At 32.5% G+C, this 15,096-nt stretch overlaps 3 protein-coding genes across 5 annotated transcripts in view; 2 read left to right on the forward strand and 1 right to left on the reverse strand.

The window, feature by feature from the left end:
- LOC105212045 (uncharacterized) overlaps positions 1-15,096 on the forward strand; it is a 217,680-nt gene that overhangs the window by 151,510 nt on the left and 51,074 nt on the right. For both annotated transcript variants that reach the window (XM_054227979.1, XM_054227980.1), the window contains exon 6: positions 12,827-12,856. The gene's annotated coding sequence lies outside the window, so the exon portion shown is untranslated. The remainder of the gene's footprint in view (positions 1-12,826; positions 12,857-15,096) is intronic.
- On the forward strand, positions 2,165-3,117 carry LOC105212046 (uncharacterized). Of its 2 annotated transcripts, XM_011183795.3 has the most exons (4): positions 2,165-2,385; positions 2,500-2,511; positions 2,586-2,648; positions 2,703-3,117. In XM_011183795.3, exons 1-4 carry the CDS (start codon positions 2,219-2,221, stop codon positions 2,779-2,781), a joined length of 321 nt encoding a protein of 106 aa, XP_011182097.1. In that variant the 5' UTR covers positions 2,165-2,218; the 3' UTR covers positions 2,782-3,117. The 2 variants fall into 2 exon arrangements, with proteins under 2 accessions (XP_011182097.1, XP_054083959.1); XM_054227984.1 differs by lacking the exon at positions 2,500-2,511.
- On the reverse strand, positions 5,830-7,145 carry LOC114803979 (uncharacterized). Its single transcript, XM_029040050.2, has 2 exons — positions 6,078-7,145; positions 5,830-6,010 (listed from the first exon to the last, which is right to left on the reverse strand). Exons 1-2 carry the CDS (start codon positions 6,543-6,545, stop codon positions 5,861-5,863), a joined length of 618 nt encoding a protein of 205 aa, XP_028895883.2. The 5' UTR covers positions 6,546-7,145; the 3' UTR covers positions 5,830-5,860.

A 15,096-nucleotide genomic window follows, 5' to 3' on the forward strand; every position in this document is an offset into this window, starting at 1 on the left:
ACTCATATGAGTGTATGTTTATGTGTTTGTGTACAGTAATTTGTAGCAGCAGGTTATTAACATTGCTCCAACGGAACTGTGTATATGTATATTGAGAATGAAAAAAAAGATTAATGTTTTACAGGCTTGTATACACTGCAATACAACTATATATGTATATATACTCCCATTTATATCACAAAATTTACAAAAATATCCTATGGAGCTCCGTCTGCACTACATACATGTGTTTAAAATGTGCCGTTATGCACATTTTAATTTTAATATTTGATAAAAATTCATCGATTTTTTGCAGCAACACCTTATTCCCAACAGCAAAGTATGAACATCTCATGAATAATTTTAATATATTTGGGGCTTGCACATGTGAAAGCTCGCTCCAGTCGGTATATATACATGAAATTAATTTGTTTGTGCTTACTTTGCTATTCCCATAAGCATCTAAAAAATTGCAAAATCAGTTTTTGACAAATTTTAGGGTATAAGGCCTAGAATTACATATATTTCGCATTAAGGTACTACCATATGAACATACATATATCTTAGTTTATAAATATATTTCGTGACTCAAGTCTGACGAATATAAAAGCTTCTGCATATTTTTTAGCGTTAATGATACTATATATTTATATATAGTTCCCTTATACCAATCACATTTTAAATAGTTTCACAAAAAGAATATGGAAATTCTAAATAAATAAGCTTACAAAGCTTTACAAAATGCCGAACCGCGCAAAAGTTGCTTACAGTCACATAATAGTGTTTTAGACAGGAGCTAATTGATCAATTTACCGGCCTCTGCTCGATTTACCATTTCTAATTGAATTTTAAACGACTTGAAAATAAAATGCAACTCTGCGACAAATACGCACGATATACGTTCTTTGTCTCCGATGGGCTGTATTTTTTGATAAAAAAAGCTACGGTAGATGTCGCTGTGTGAAAGGAAAAAAAGGGTTTCTAAATAAAAATTTTAATTTAAAAATTTATTTGGCTGTCTAAAAACACAATAAGCCACGAAAAATTTGTTTCTTTTCAGTAAAACATTATTTAATAACAAGTTCAAAGTTTTCCTTTAGTACTGAGGACTATGGAATAATCACTTTAAAACTCAGTTCTGTTGTAAAAAGATCCAGTCAGTTAAAAGTCGAAAAAAGCTTCAAAGATTTTTAACATATTTTATTCTCCTTCAATTAAGCACAATTCTTTAATTTTCGGACAACTCTATTGAGCTTGAAATACATCTGATTGAATACTTTGCATCATTATACAATCAGGGACTACTGCCGTTTCAAGTCACCTGCACAATGTAAAACAAAAAAAACTCTCTGTTTTATGAGAACTATCTGTGTGTACCATTTTATATATTTGTCATCCGCTTAAACATATGAGATTTCATTGTACTCAGCAAGCTTTATACTGGGGGACGAACATACGAAACTGCACTCTATTTTAAACTGCATATAGTTTTAACATAAGAGCTTAAAGCTCCTAACGTTTGAGCTTTTATTATTATCTGTTGATAAACTAAAATTTTTCATACCTTTTTACCAGTTTCTTGATTTAGTTAAATTCACTCTTAAGCATTTTAAAATTAAGCTGTATACTTCCTCCTCTGGGGCCACAAAAAATTAATATGTAAGCATATTAAAGAGAACAAAGAAACATGAGGTCTTCTTTTGGTTTGTTGTTTTTCATCTCAACATTTTCAGTTTTTTTCATATGGAATCTGAGTTTATTTACGCGACAGACAATCTAAATCGTTTTTAGTTCCATATAATTGTATAATAAGTTTGCTCAATAAGCTTTTATGTTAAAGTAGCGCGCCGAACTCACTGTTAAAGCCTAATAGATAATAAAAGATCACAAAGATCACTGTGTCTCATTGCGCTTCTTATGCTTATAATCAAACATATCTTGACCAACAGTACTATCACATTAATTTTTCATTTAATACATCTTTGATTGATAACAATACTCTGTTAAGACTCTTATTATATTTCTGAAAGCTTCCAAGTTGCTCTCCTTCTTTAAAGCTCTAAGAGATAATCTAAATCATATGATTTGCTCGTTTGTATATACTTATAGCCATACACTTATGGCACCGATCTCACCGCTGCTCGTTACGAGCGGTTCCTTGATATAGAGAGCATCCATAATTCCAGTTTGTTTTCGAAATTCGTTTTACGTAGTTTCAGTCTCAAACGTATTTCTTAAGATGGCGAACGTGTTGACGTGTTTGTTCGGCGTTTTGTTAATGACAGCTGTTGTCAGTGTCACAGCCGAAAATGGAATAACAATCTTCATCGATGGCGGCAAAGAATTTGACTCCATGAAAGCAGATGTGCAAGCAATTCGGAGTGCCGAGAACAAATTAAACAGAGAGTAATAATAAAAGTGTGAATTAGTTGCAACTTGAATTACAATTTTAATACATTTTTATTTTATTTTTTATAATTTTCTTGAATATCTGCGAACTTCTGACCGGTTGGTCGGCAGCATGTCAGAGAGGTGATTGTGTTTCTTAATAGTAAAGATCTAGAATATTTATAAAAATGTTTTTGTGTTATAATTTTTACTTAAAGATTAAAAAAGATCGAAGGTTCAATTGAGCAGCTGACTAAACTCATGGCGGATTTGTCGAAAAAGTAAGCACTACTACTTCAAATGAGAATACAAATAATGTGTTATGCTTTTTTCAGTGTGGAATCTATAAAGGTTAATCGTAAATGTCAAATCAGTGTTTCTAAAGGAAATGACCGAAATAATAAACTGAAATGAAAAGAGATTTGTACGTGATGATACTTTAAACTAATCATGTATAATAACAAACGCTGGCAATTCAAATGTAAAATGTAATTTAGCTCAATTCAATTAAAATGTAATTACCATCAATGTTGCTTACAAAAATTTATTCCAAATTAAAAGAAGAAATTATTAAAAATGTCAATGGCATTCTCATATGTGCTGTAGAATATGCCGAATATTATACTATATGTGTATATGCTGTAGCTATACTCAGTTTATCAGGGCCGTTTTATCAATTTGACATATACATATAGAGGAAATTCCATTGAAACTGAGATTATGAGAATATACTGGCAATAATTTATTATACTTTTACTGTTTTATTTTGATATTTATTAAATCCATTTTACATTCTTTATTTAGATTTGTGACAACAGAATTAAATTTAAATAAAAAGTTAATATTTACTATGCATCTTCTTGTAGATTAATTTAAAAAAATATTTTTCACATGTTTAAAAAATTTTGCTTTTCAAATAAAAATTTTCGAATTTTTTTTTTTAATTTTTTTCACAATTTCTATTTTTTTACACAAATATTAATGCATTAGTATACATTAATTAGTAAAAAATTATATTTTTTTGTTATAAATGTACTAGTTAGTAACCAGTTATTGAACTCGTTGATGCGAAAACAAAATGAATATGATTTTCATTTTAATTTCATATTTTTATGAATTATGAACGCTGTTAAATGTTTAATTATTTTTATAATATTTACTAACATTTACCAGATTGATTCTTTAAAATTTATTTTTGAAAATTTTGAAAAAAAAAGTTCAGAAATAAAATTTTCAAAAAATGTTTTTTGTAATATATGTTGTATGTAAAAAAAAATATTTTTTTATTGTAATAAAAATATTTGGATAAATTTTTTTTTTTGTTAAAAATATCAACTAACCTGTCAATGAACTAGTTTCTAACCAGTTATTGAACTAGTAACTGCTGAACAATAAACTGCTGATAATGCTGTCGAGATTGCTCCCAATTTAAATTATTGTTATTTTTTTATAATTTTTTGTACTTTTTGCCGAATCAACAGCAACTGATAAGCAAATCTTAACAAAAGCGAAATGATATTTGCAACCTACGGTAAGCGGGGGAAATATAAAGAACCGCATTATCATTGATTATTGCATACTTTTCGGATTTACTTTACAAATTCTCATTATTGGCTTGAAGAGAACGAACAAATTCGAATTTCGTATTTCTTCGGTTTAATTTCCCGTTCAACTCTTATATGCGTCATGAATAGTTCAATATTTACATATGTAAGTATATTTATTTGTTTCTTCCCATCATCTTCGCATTTCTAAGTGAATCACTCTCTGGCGCAGCGGCACTCATTACTATTAAATATTTGGTTCGCACTGCTCGAATTTTAGCTTCAATCTAATTGCTTCACCAATTTGCCATCTAAAAACAACAATACAGATACAATTGCATGGTGCTGCAGTGATGTCTTTGCCTTGTAGTTGTATTTGTAGTTTCGATTTTCCAATTATAAGCGTGAGCAAAGTTTCCCAACTGAGGTTACATAGCGTTAAATCAATTATTTATTGTATGTAATTAGCGGGTAATTGATTACAATTAAAATAGCAAAAACATATGCCGCGCTAGACTAGTTCAAGCAAATAGTTAGTAGTTAGACGAGCATAATTAACATTATGTGACCTTATCGGAGCATATACTAATAATATATATATGTGATTGGCGTTGAACCGTTTAGCCGGTTATATCCGAATCTAATATATAATATAACATATATATAGCATATTAGAATGAAGATTGTTTATTATTTGACTGGATTTATTTATATTGATTTATCTAGAAATTGATTTATTTAGAAATCGTATATAATACAGTTATAAGCGTACATATTCTCTGTTATATTCATGTTAGCCACATATGACACAAGCGCGAGTCGTAGTATTTAAACTGCCTATAATATTACGTAAAAGTTGAAAAATACTTTAATTGGCGAGATAAACTTTTAAATTGTCCAATTACTCCTAATTTAGTATTCATTTCAAAGTTTATCGCGTGTCATGTTAACTGAGATTATACTGTTACAGGAAAAACTTGCTAAGATCATTACATTCTAGCTAGTTTTATTGCAAATTTATTTTCTTTTGTTTTTAAAATACCAAAATATAATTTTTCATCAAAATTTTGTATTAACTTTAATTACTTCTTGGTGAATTTTATAAACTGTGGCAACCCTATTAAGTATAAAGTAATACGTATAGTTTCTAAATATATATTTTTTCAAATCCATTTTGAAGTTGAAATGACCTAAAACAACTACTTGAATTCGAAAAAATGTGGCCACTCTTTTCGGTATAAAGCAATACGTATATTTTGTAAATAACTATTAGGTTGGCAAATATCTCCCTTTAGCTTTTTTGCTCTTTATTCAATGCATTATAAAAAGTGTTCGGACTTAGTGATCGGATTTATGCGCCGTTTCGTTCGATAATCTGTTTCCATCTTGACGGCAACTTCATAATACCCCCATCGTAAAAGCCCCCTTCTTATTTGCGAAGAACTCGGACAGAAACTTTTCACAAGCCTCTTTTTAGTTCAACTTTACACCACCAAGGGCGTTCGCCATGGACAAGAACAGGTGGTATTCACTAACTAACTAACATTGCGTCGTTTTCAAAGATGTATACTATTGCCAGATACGAGCTCTGTAGCGCTTCATACATAGACGCGAAATTCAAAAGATAAAAAGGCGGTGGGAGAAAGGCAGAAGGGAGATATTTGACAACCAATATTTATATCACATTATATCCGACTCAGAGTATTTTCTGAAATTTAATAGACTTTAACGCAACAATACTCTCCTTCTTTATAAGGATAATAGTTCAAATTGAAAAGTAGCAAGAGAATACTACTTGTAGTAAACCGTCAAGATGGGGTTTCATAGAATATTGTACAAATCGAGGACCATTTGCTTTAACTACCTTGCGGAGACACTTTTTATGTAATGAAAAATAAATCACGTAAAATGATTGCACTTTATTATCATAAATCAATAACGTTTCAATTTCAATTGAGCACTCTTCCCACCACTATGGCCTGCCCGGCTGGACGTCCCTCATAGCGGAAATATAGACTAGTGTTGAAATATGTCTTCGGTATGTAAACGGGCAAAATAGATTCATTCACATCGAAGTCCGTGATTGTGTAATTCAAATTCTACAAAAAGAGTGAGAATTTCAGCTATTAAAAGTTCAGTGATAGCTTTTAAAGACGCTCAACTCACCGCCTTTAATGGACACTTTGGTAACACATTGATCTTTGTGAATATACTTTGCAAGATATTATCAAATGTTCTGCTGTTATGCCGACCATTTGCCACAATAGCACAGCAATCAACGCTTAAATTGAAAATATTCTTCAATTGCCCATGCGAACTGTAAATATCAAGTACAGCGTTGGCCTCCAGTCGAGCGATAGGTTGCCGTAGACGCAATGAGCCCGAAGTGTATACACGATTGTTACGTCGGCTGAGGTGACACTCGAAGAATTCGATAATATGCGGTACTGTGTGCGTGCATTTGATATGCATTGGTTCGATGCGTATTTGGCGTTTAGCGTCATCTGAAGTTTTCTTTGTTTTCAGCGAGGCTGTATGTGAATATGCGGTGTCAGTTGAGATGTCGGAACTCAATTGTAGCAAGAGCAGGATACAGCTGAAGCATGTCTTATGAACGTTTTTGAAAAGTCTCATTTTGGTTTTGGAAATTTTTTAAATATTTTTTGGTTATTGTGCAACTAAATAAACACTCAATCTGACGCTCGGTTGGCTACTGAAGCTTTAACATGATTTTGAGTTAAAAATTCGAAATTGTTGGTATGGTCTTTTACATGTTTCGTGTCTGAGGCAATTAGTATTTGGTAGGCTTTTTTGGTATTTTTTGAAATTACAAATGCGTTAGTTATTAACCGTAAACTAACTAGTGTTAAAAAGTTTATGGAAAAATACTCGACAATTATATGATTTATCTAGTATTTAGAATTATAAATAATATATTTTTATGAATATCCTCAATGATGTTTACATTAAAATTACTTTACCACCGTTATTATTTGTTCATAGTTTAGTTCAGGAAAAAGTTACTGCTAAGTTTAAGTTTACGGTTACGGTTATGTTAAGGACAACAAGAAAGTTAGTAAGGTGTATAAAGTTAAGGTTAAGGTTAAGGTTAAGGTTAAGGTTAAGGTTAAGGTTAAGGTTAAGGTTAAGGTTAAGGTTAAGGTTAAGGTTAAGATTAAGGTTAAGGTTAAGGTTAAGGTTAAGGTTAAGGTTAAGGTTAAGGTTAAGGTTAAGGTTAAGGTTAAGGTTAAGGTTAAGGTTAAGGTTAAGGTTAAGGTTAAGGTTAAGGTTAAGGTTAAGGTTAAGGTTAAGGTTAAGGTTAAGGTTAAGGTTAAGGTTAAGGTTAAGGTTAAGGTTAAGGTTATGGTTATGGTTAAGCATAAAAATAATATTTTAAATAGAGATATTATATATAAAGCTAAAATTAAGTTTAAGTTGAGGTTATGGTTAAGGCTAAATTAAGGTTAAGTTTAAGAATAATGTTTATACTCTAAAATTCAATAATTTTTTTAGCACCATTATTTTAATATTTCTTTTGACTACTGAGAAGGGTAACAGTATGTCAAATGTTAAGTTTAAGCTTATTAAAACACTTTCTTCATTCAAATTCATTACTTTAATTGTCTTAATACACATACATATTTGTTCTTATTTCACATATTATCCTTTTCGTGTTCATTAAATGAGGTTATCCAATTATTTAGACACCACTGCAATCAACAGTTATATTAACGGAGCAAAGTTGAAAACAGAAAAACCTTTATCAGCGCAAATTAACTGCTGTACGCATCAACTCTTCATGCAATTTAGTGCAGTAATATAGTAACGACTTCATTTATGCCATAAAAATGTAGAAAAAATGCGAGCAAAGGAGGAAATTAAAATGCACTCTGGTCACTCATACGCCCCGTCATACACACATTATTGCCAAACTGCACGGAAATGCATAGTCATGCATTAATGGCTGCAAGTGTGTGTGTGTGAGTATGTGTTTGTATGCGTGCATCTGTGCATTGCATGCGTTAAGCAAATGTCAGCTCATATTTGCATTTTAATTAAAAAATATCTGCGCCCATGCAAATAAACGCACAAACGTGCTTACAACACACACACACACACGCATATATATGAATATACAGTTACACATGGTAACAGCCAACGAAGTCATGCAAGTAGCGCTGCCTTGTTGTGTACCTTGTTGCATACATATACACAGGCATATAGGCGTCCAAGCCAGCCATGGACAATCGCATGAAGCCTAAATTGCGTGTGTGCAATCAATAAATTCCATATGTGTTGCACAAACTCTGTTGCATGTAAAAATAGATTGAGCAGACGTGGCAGGTATGTATTGCTCTGGTTATCAAACACTCACACACACACCCATATATGTATATGTATATATGTGTGGAGCTTGCATGTGCTCGGTTAATATTTGCAGAACGAAGCCAATTCCTGATTGTAGGCGATGGTATGCACGTACATTTTCATATATACTCATATATATACATATATGTATGTAAATGTATATAACAGCACATGAAAGTAATATGTGAGCCTCGTCGTAACCGAATGGACTTTAGTTAACTTTACGGCTTGCACTGGTTATTGGAGGTGTAGTAGCCAATGCTATTCGGTTACACACATATGTTTGTATGTAAATACTGGCACAAACACTATCATGTATATATATATGTAATTAAATTTGTAGAGTTGACACAGTGAGCCAAAATTTTTGTTTTAGAAAAACTTTTAATTGTTGAGAGGTCTTTTTTTGCCAAAGCTCTTAGCAGAGCTTTTTATTTGCAAAGCCATTTTTGAAAATTTAAGTTTTCAAGTAGATCTTAAAACTTTTCAAATATATTTAATTGTCATAAAAAACGAAAGCTTTTGAGGATCAAACTTCTCGTTTGAGAGAATCGTTTGGCTTATCTTGTCAAAGCTTTTAAGCAGGGCTTTTTATTTTGTAGAACTAATTTAGAAACAAAGCTTTCAACCAGAACTTTTTAAAGCTTTAACATTTAATTTTCATAAGAAAGGAAAGCTTTTGTGGATATAAATTCTTATTTTAGAGAAACATTTAATCTTTTAAGCAGAGTTTTTAATTGAAATTAATTTAGAAGTTCGTTTTGGAAATCCATGCTTCCAACAATATATTTTTTGAAACCTTTTTAAATATATTTAATTTTTTGGTTGTCATAAGAAAAGTGGTCTTTTGAAGATCACAGTTTTCATATAGAGCTTTTCATAAATCTATTAGAATATATTTAATTGTTTCCTTATAACAAATCAGAAAAGCTTTTGAAGAATATAGCTTTCAATAAGAGTTTTTCATAAAACTTTACAAAGCAGAATAGCTTTGAAGATTACTAGCAAAACCTACTATTTTTTTACTCTACCATAAGTAATATATCAAATTAAGTGAACAAAGAGCTTTTGTGGGTTCCTCTCTTGCTTTCTATAATTTTCTATTGATTGTACATATTTCCTCAATCATTCTATATTTCTCTCCGGAACACTCAACGCCCTGTAGAAAGTTTATAATCAAAACTTCCTCATTCTCATATTCTCCCATTTTCGCTAACTGGGTGCTTCGCTTCGACTACCAGTACATACGAGTGCACATGTGTACTCTGTAAGGCAACTCGTTTATCGTGCCAAAGGCTATTGTAATGCAGATTTTCAAATTACGCACAAAGGCTTTTATCCTAAATTAGTATTCGCCACGCATCAGGCCAATGAAGTAATTCTGCTGATTTTTTTGTATGCAACAAGGAAATCGAATGCAGCCAAAATGAGTAAATTACTTAAGCCCATACACACACATAATAGCATAATAATGTATTTTTATATAAATGTAATAAAACGGTGCTCGTAATTAAGGGTAAATAAATAGTAACATATTTATATAGCTGTGTATATGTATTATAATACAGATATCAGTATCAGCTCATATATGATTCGGCGGGTAGCATGGATGGCTGATATGGTTAAAATTGGAAACTACATTTATATTAAATTTCCACTTCTCTTATAATAGAAAGTTGAATTTGCTTGGAATTTACAATTTTGAAATCTTCAGAGCATTCGCCACTCGACTTATTATTAAGCTCAAGCATTAAGCAGTTATTTCTTCCACTCAATTGTTGTAGACTTACGCGTATATAGTATCGAATCAGTATTCTAAAATAAATGCTTATCTTTGAATCTGAAATTTTTTTACTCTACTCTATCCCCCTATCAGAAAAAATATTCATTCCTTAGCTCAGTCATCACTAGGACTATTTTCCAGTTCTGATGATGACATTATTGATCACCGCATCACATTAGCCAGTCGTTTCAAATTTACCATTATATAGATTTACAAGATTACTGCTTTATGAAAAGCTCTTTTTGAAATCTTCGATCGTCAAAACCTCATATTTCTTACTACAACTTAAAAATTTTATAAATTCGAAAAGCTTCGAGAAAAGCTTATTGTAAACTGTGATATTTAGGTTAGGATAGGTTAGAGGGTAGATCTCCGGAGCTGCAAAGAATCTCACTTAGACAGATTCGAATGTCTTTTGTGACACCCGTATACTCCCGACGGCTCTCTAAGATCCTTATGAAACCACAAAGCGCTTGGACTCTGTGATAAAGTTCTTAAGTCGGTTAGTGTCGATTCCAGTCACTTCACTGGGTTCGCCGAAGATGTGCCTACCAAGGTGTTTAATCTAAGTCTGGCGAATGCTAGATATTGAAGGAGGAAGTGCTTAGATGATTTTTCTTCGCCTTCCTCCAAACAGGTTTGGCAACTAACATCTGACTTGATCCCTTGCCTCACTGCTTGTGTGCCTATTGGGCAATGATCGGTATTTATTACCTTACACAAAAGCGACAAATAAAAAATACATAAACCAAAGTATTATTTCTATGCAATAAATATAGAATACTAAATATAGAATTTATTGCATTTCATATCCAAAAATACTCTTTGAAGCAATATCTGGCTAATAATTGAAAAATATATAGGGTGCTTTTTAAGGATGTGTGGAAACTCTTATTATTATATATATGTAGTATTCGTTAAATCGAAAGTCTAAAACTGAATAGCAAAGATTTTTCGGACCATGAAATGACCATAAGAGGCCATCCATAAATTACGTCACACCTTGAAGGGGGGCAGGGTATCATTCAGAAGTGACATTGCGTGACAAGGGGCAGGGGGGGTCAAAAGCTTTGTGACATCACATTTCAAAATTTAGGGCAATATCGTTTCCCGCTCTGCTGCGCTCCTTGGTGCTAGACGACTGGCTGCTCTGTACCACGCCGATCACGCAGCAGCATAATTAAGTATCTATTATTTCTTGACTAGTCATTCGTTGTTTCTGTTCTTTAATATTTAACTAAATGTTGATTTTATTAAAGATTATTCAATAAATATAAGAATAAATAGAATAACGTGTTTTTTTATTTTATGATAAATAAAAAGTCCTTAAATTCGTGTGACGTAATTTATGGATGGCCCCTAAATGGTCACCACATCTTTTATCATTAAACAATTTTTAAAAATAGTATAATATCTGAAATGGCACCCTTTATATACACACACCTGCACATTTGAAAAATCATAAATAAATATGCCTTAGCAAATGCTTAAATATTAATATTGGCTTCCCGGTGTGAATATTATTTGGGTTATAAACGCTAGAGCCAAGCAGCGTTTGTGAACATCTTTTCACATATGCGCACCAATACACTCGACTAACAACAAAACATGTCGTGGCCATGTGCTTGCCATACAATGGAAGAGCCGGAGCCAGCATGTGACCATTTCAGTCACCAACTGAGATTCAAAATCCAATTATTCATCCATGATTACATGGAAATGTCCTTATCGCTAACGAACAGAACAGCGCACATGTTGTAGCCGAGCGACTGGACGCTGGCCGCTGAGCCAATACCAGCAGTACGACAGGCAATGCAAAATAAGCCAGAAATATCGGTGATGCTGTTTATGAATGCGTGTGTATGTGTGTGTGTGTGTGCTTGCACGTGTCGGCTTGCGTGTGTCACCTGGGTATCTATATCCGAATACCTCGTTATTAGTGCTCTTTGAAGCACACCTGCTGTTGGCAGCTACAAAGGCCGCACACAGCCGGTGAGTATGACCACCATCGGCACACACACGAATTCAAAGGCATAAATGTAAGGCAATTAGAGGAGTTGGAAGTTGTTTGTAGACAGTTTAAAGGAATATTTGGCTAATTTTTGTGAAATTTTTCATTATCAATGAACTGAAAGGAAAGTGTACAAGTACCAAGGTTGATATGTATTTCGAAGCAGTTATTAATATCCTACTAAAAATAAAATATTTTATACTTCTGTATTTCATATATGAATCGCTAATTTCCAGTCTACGCCTAAATGTATGCTGTGATTTTACTCAAGTGGCATTTTTTGCACACTTTTTCGTTGTCGTACTAAATCATTTCGCCATTTAATGAAAAAATATGCACTTTTATGTTCCAGCATTCAATATTTTTGCATATTAAACATGATAGTATTAATAATTACCCCGATTTACATAATATAAGCATAATTATTGCCGTGCTTTTCTTTTTTGTAACGCATTATTTGGATCTCCGCATGTCGCGCACACTGGCATGTTGTCACAATTGCAGCCCTGTGGGTATTTAAAGCATTTCGCTGACCACCTGCGAGCATGTTTCGATTTTAATTGAATTCTGCGGCTGTCAATGTGCAATTTGGGAAAAAATAAAACCCTTTTTGATGATTAAGAGTGTCGAAGATAATATTTTAGGAGATAAAGCGTTTTGCAGAGAGACAGTGTGATAAAAATTTGTATATATTTCTTTTATTGCAATTTATTTTGTTTTTTTAATAAAAATCTTACTCTCTTTTATTTTCAGAATTTCGCTACACGGCAGGCATAATTGAATGTAAGTATATACCAGCTCTTAACAAAAAGGTTTAGTCCTTGATTGGGTAAAGTAGATTTATTTTATATCTCAGATATTAGTTTTCAAGTCACATAGAGTCTTAAAGCTTATAGAGAAGTATGGTTTTCTACATATATATATTTTATTAACGAATACTTACTATAAGGCTGAATAAATTTATTTTAGTTTGAGGTGATTTTGACGGATTTAATGGATTTGATTTGAGACGGATTTATTAGTCTTAAATCTTGTATCCAATCATTTAAGGATTAAACCATTCTGAAATTAGAAAAAAGTATATATGTACATAATGGGTCTTGAAAAAATTATCAAGTTTTGTTTCAAAAAAATAGGATCTTATTTCTCCGGCCCCAAAGCACTCATTTGACTCAAATTAATTTTCAATTTATTTTATAAAAATTTTAGTATAATTGATGGCCCATATTATATTTTAATTTTCCCATTATTTCCACAAAACAATATCTACCATACCACAGACTCACATTATCTACAAAATGTTTCAATATTCCTCTCTGCACAAAATTTTCCGGCATTCAACTTCAGCTGCTGTCACTTCTTTTATGGTACAATGTCAAATCCAGCGCTGATTAACCCCGAGTTCACCAAATATGATCCACGAAAATGACACAAAAAATCAAAATTGAGTTACCTCCACTTTTTGAGTAAAATTAAACCTGAAAAAACTCCCGTTATCATCAACAAGTCTGCATGTGTGTACAGTACGCTATCGCGTCACCCCGCGGGCGATGAACTGTTGTTGACAGCTAGATTCTTACGCTCGCTCCAATCACATTATTTTCACCACACCTGCTGCACGACGCGACCGGTCACTGCTGCTCGGTCAGTGTAGCCTTCGGGCAGCAACGTGTACGCCATTTGCTGCGTGCAGCAAGTACGGACATTAATTTTCAATCAAATTTTGTGTTTAATGAAATTGAGCAAGTTTTACGTTATTGCATACAATATTCAATTTTCAAACTTAACATGCGCACAACAACAACAACACACAAACAAGGAACGCTGCAGCCACTCGTGTCACCATCTCAAAATGGCTAACTTCCGCTGGCACTCATCTCCTTTTGCTGCATATAACACACATATACTTGCTGATAAATTATGTCCTTGCTCATACCTAAATGAATACACATAAATACATATGTGCATATCCCTCGGATATATTTTGTGTTTGTGCATATTTTGCATCGATAAATGCAAATGTGGTTAAATTTCAATTAAATGGCATATTAATTTAATTTTGTCTCAATTTGTTGTGGCCAGACCGGCTGGGTGTTCGGGTTTGCGGCGTCTACCCCACACTCTCCATCATGTATGGTCAGTGTTTCGCCTGTAATGGTGTTGCCATTAAGCAGTGCTTTTCTTCTGATACATGTTTTAGTTTTGTTCCGTTGGTTTTCTATGCGCTCAGCTTCAATTCATGGTAAATTGAATGGTTTGGTGATAAATTGAATTGGATTGGAGTTGGTGCGTCAATTTGGTTGATTTTAATTACATTGATTACGGGCTCTACATTGGTTCGGTGAGTTTATGGCGCTTTTGGGGTAAGTTTGTTATGGTTTAATAGTGTGAGATGTGCTGAGTAGTTCTCAGAACAAGTACAACTGTCACCAATAAATTTTCCGAAATTTTTTAACTTTTTACATTAAGTTAGACTTTTAATAAAAAGGTGTCGAATATCTGATAAATTTTTGAGTGTTGAATATAAAAGTTATCATATAGATATTAGACATAGATCTATTGCTTTATCAATAAAACAGCACAGAAGGCAAATGGAACCGGATTAATACGCGCTTTTATAAATCCAGTTCGTGGAATAACCCCATGGGAGGATCAATTCAATGGTAGTTATGGTTAAGGGTAACTTTTCTAGAATTTAGGAACTAAGCTAAATTTATTTTTTGATCCAATATCTGACCTGTACTGCACTACTTTACCAAAAGAATTGGAAAATTGAAAATATCGAAACTATTTAGTATTTTATTCAATGAAATGATTTTCTATATCTAGACTTTTGACAAATTATCTTTGAAGAAGTGGTGGGATAAAATGAGAACTTAATCAAAAATACACCAATAAAGGTTTTAGAAGATCTTGGAATTTCAAAAAATTCTTCGAAGACACCAAAAAAATTTTTTTGTAGAGTCCGAATATATTGAATAAATATAACTCAACTGACAGAATCAGAGAATCTTAAGACACCG

Source organism: Zeugodacus cucurbitae, chromosome 3 (assembly GCF_028554725.1).
Source record: "Zeugodacus cucurbitae isolate PBARC_wt_2022May chromosome 3, idZeuCucr1.2, whole genome shotgun sequence".
NCBI lineage: Eukaryota > Metazoa > Arthropoda > Insecta > Diptera > Tephritidae > Zeugodacus > Zeugodacus cucurbitae.

Coding starts and splice junctions, on each gene's coding strand:
- LOC105212046 (XM_011183795.3), top strand. CDS start 2,219: ATGGCGAACGTGTTGACGTGTTTGTTCGGCGTTTTGTTAATGACAGCT. Junction 2,649..2,702: donor ATGGCGGATTTGTCGAAAAA/GTAAGCACTACT, acceptor TGCTTTTTTCAG/TGTGGAATCTATAAAGGTTA.
- LOC114803979 (XM_029040050.2), bottom strand. CDS start 6,545: ATGAGACTTTTCAAAAACGTTCATAAGACATGCTTCAGCTGTATCCTG. Junction 6,011..6,077: donor CAAAGTGTCCATTAAAGGCG/GTGAGTTGAGCG, acceptor CTCTTTTTGTAG/AATTTGAATTACACAATCAC.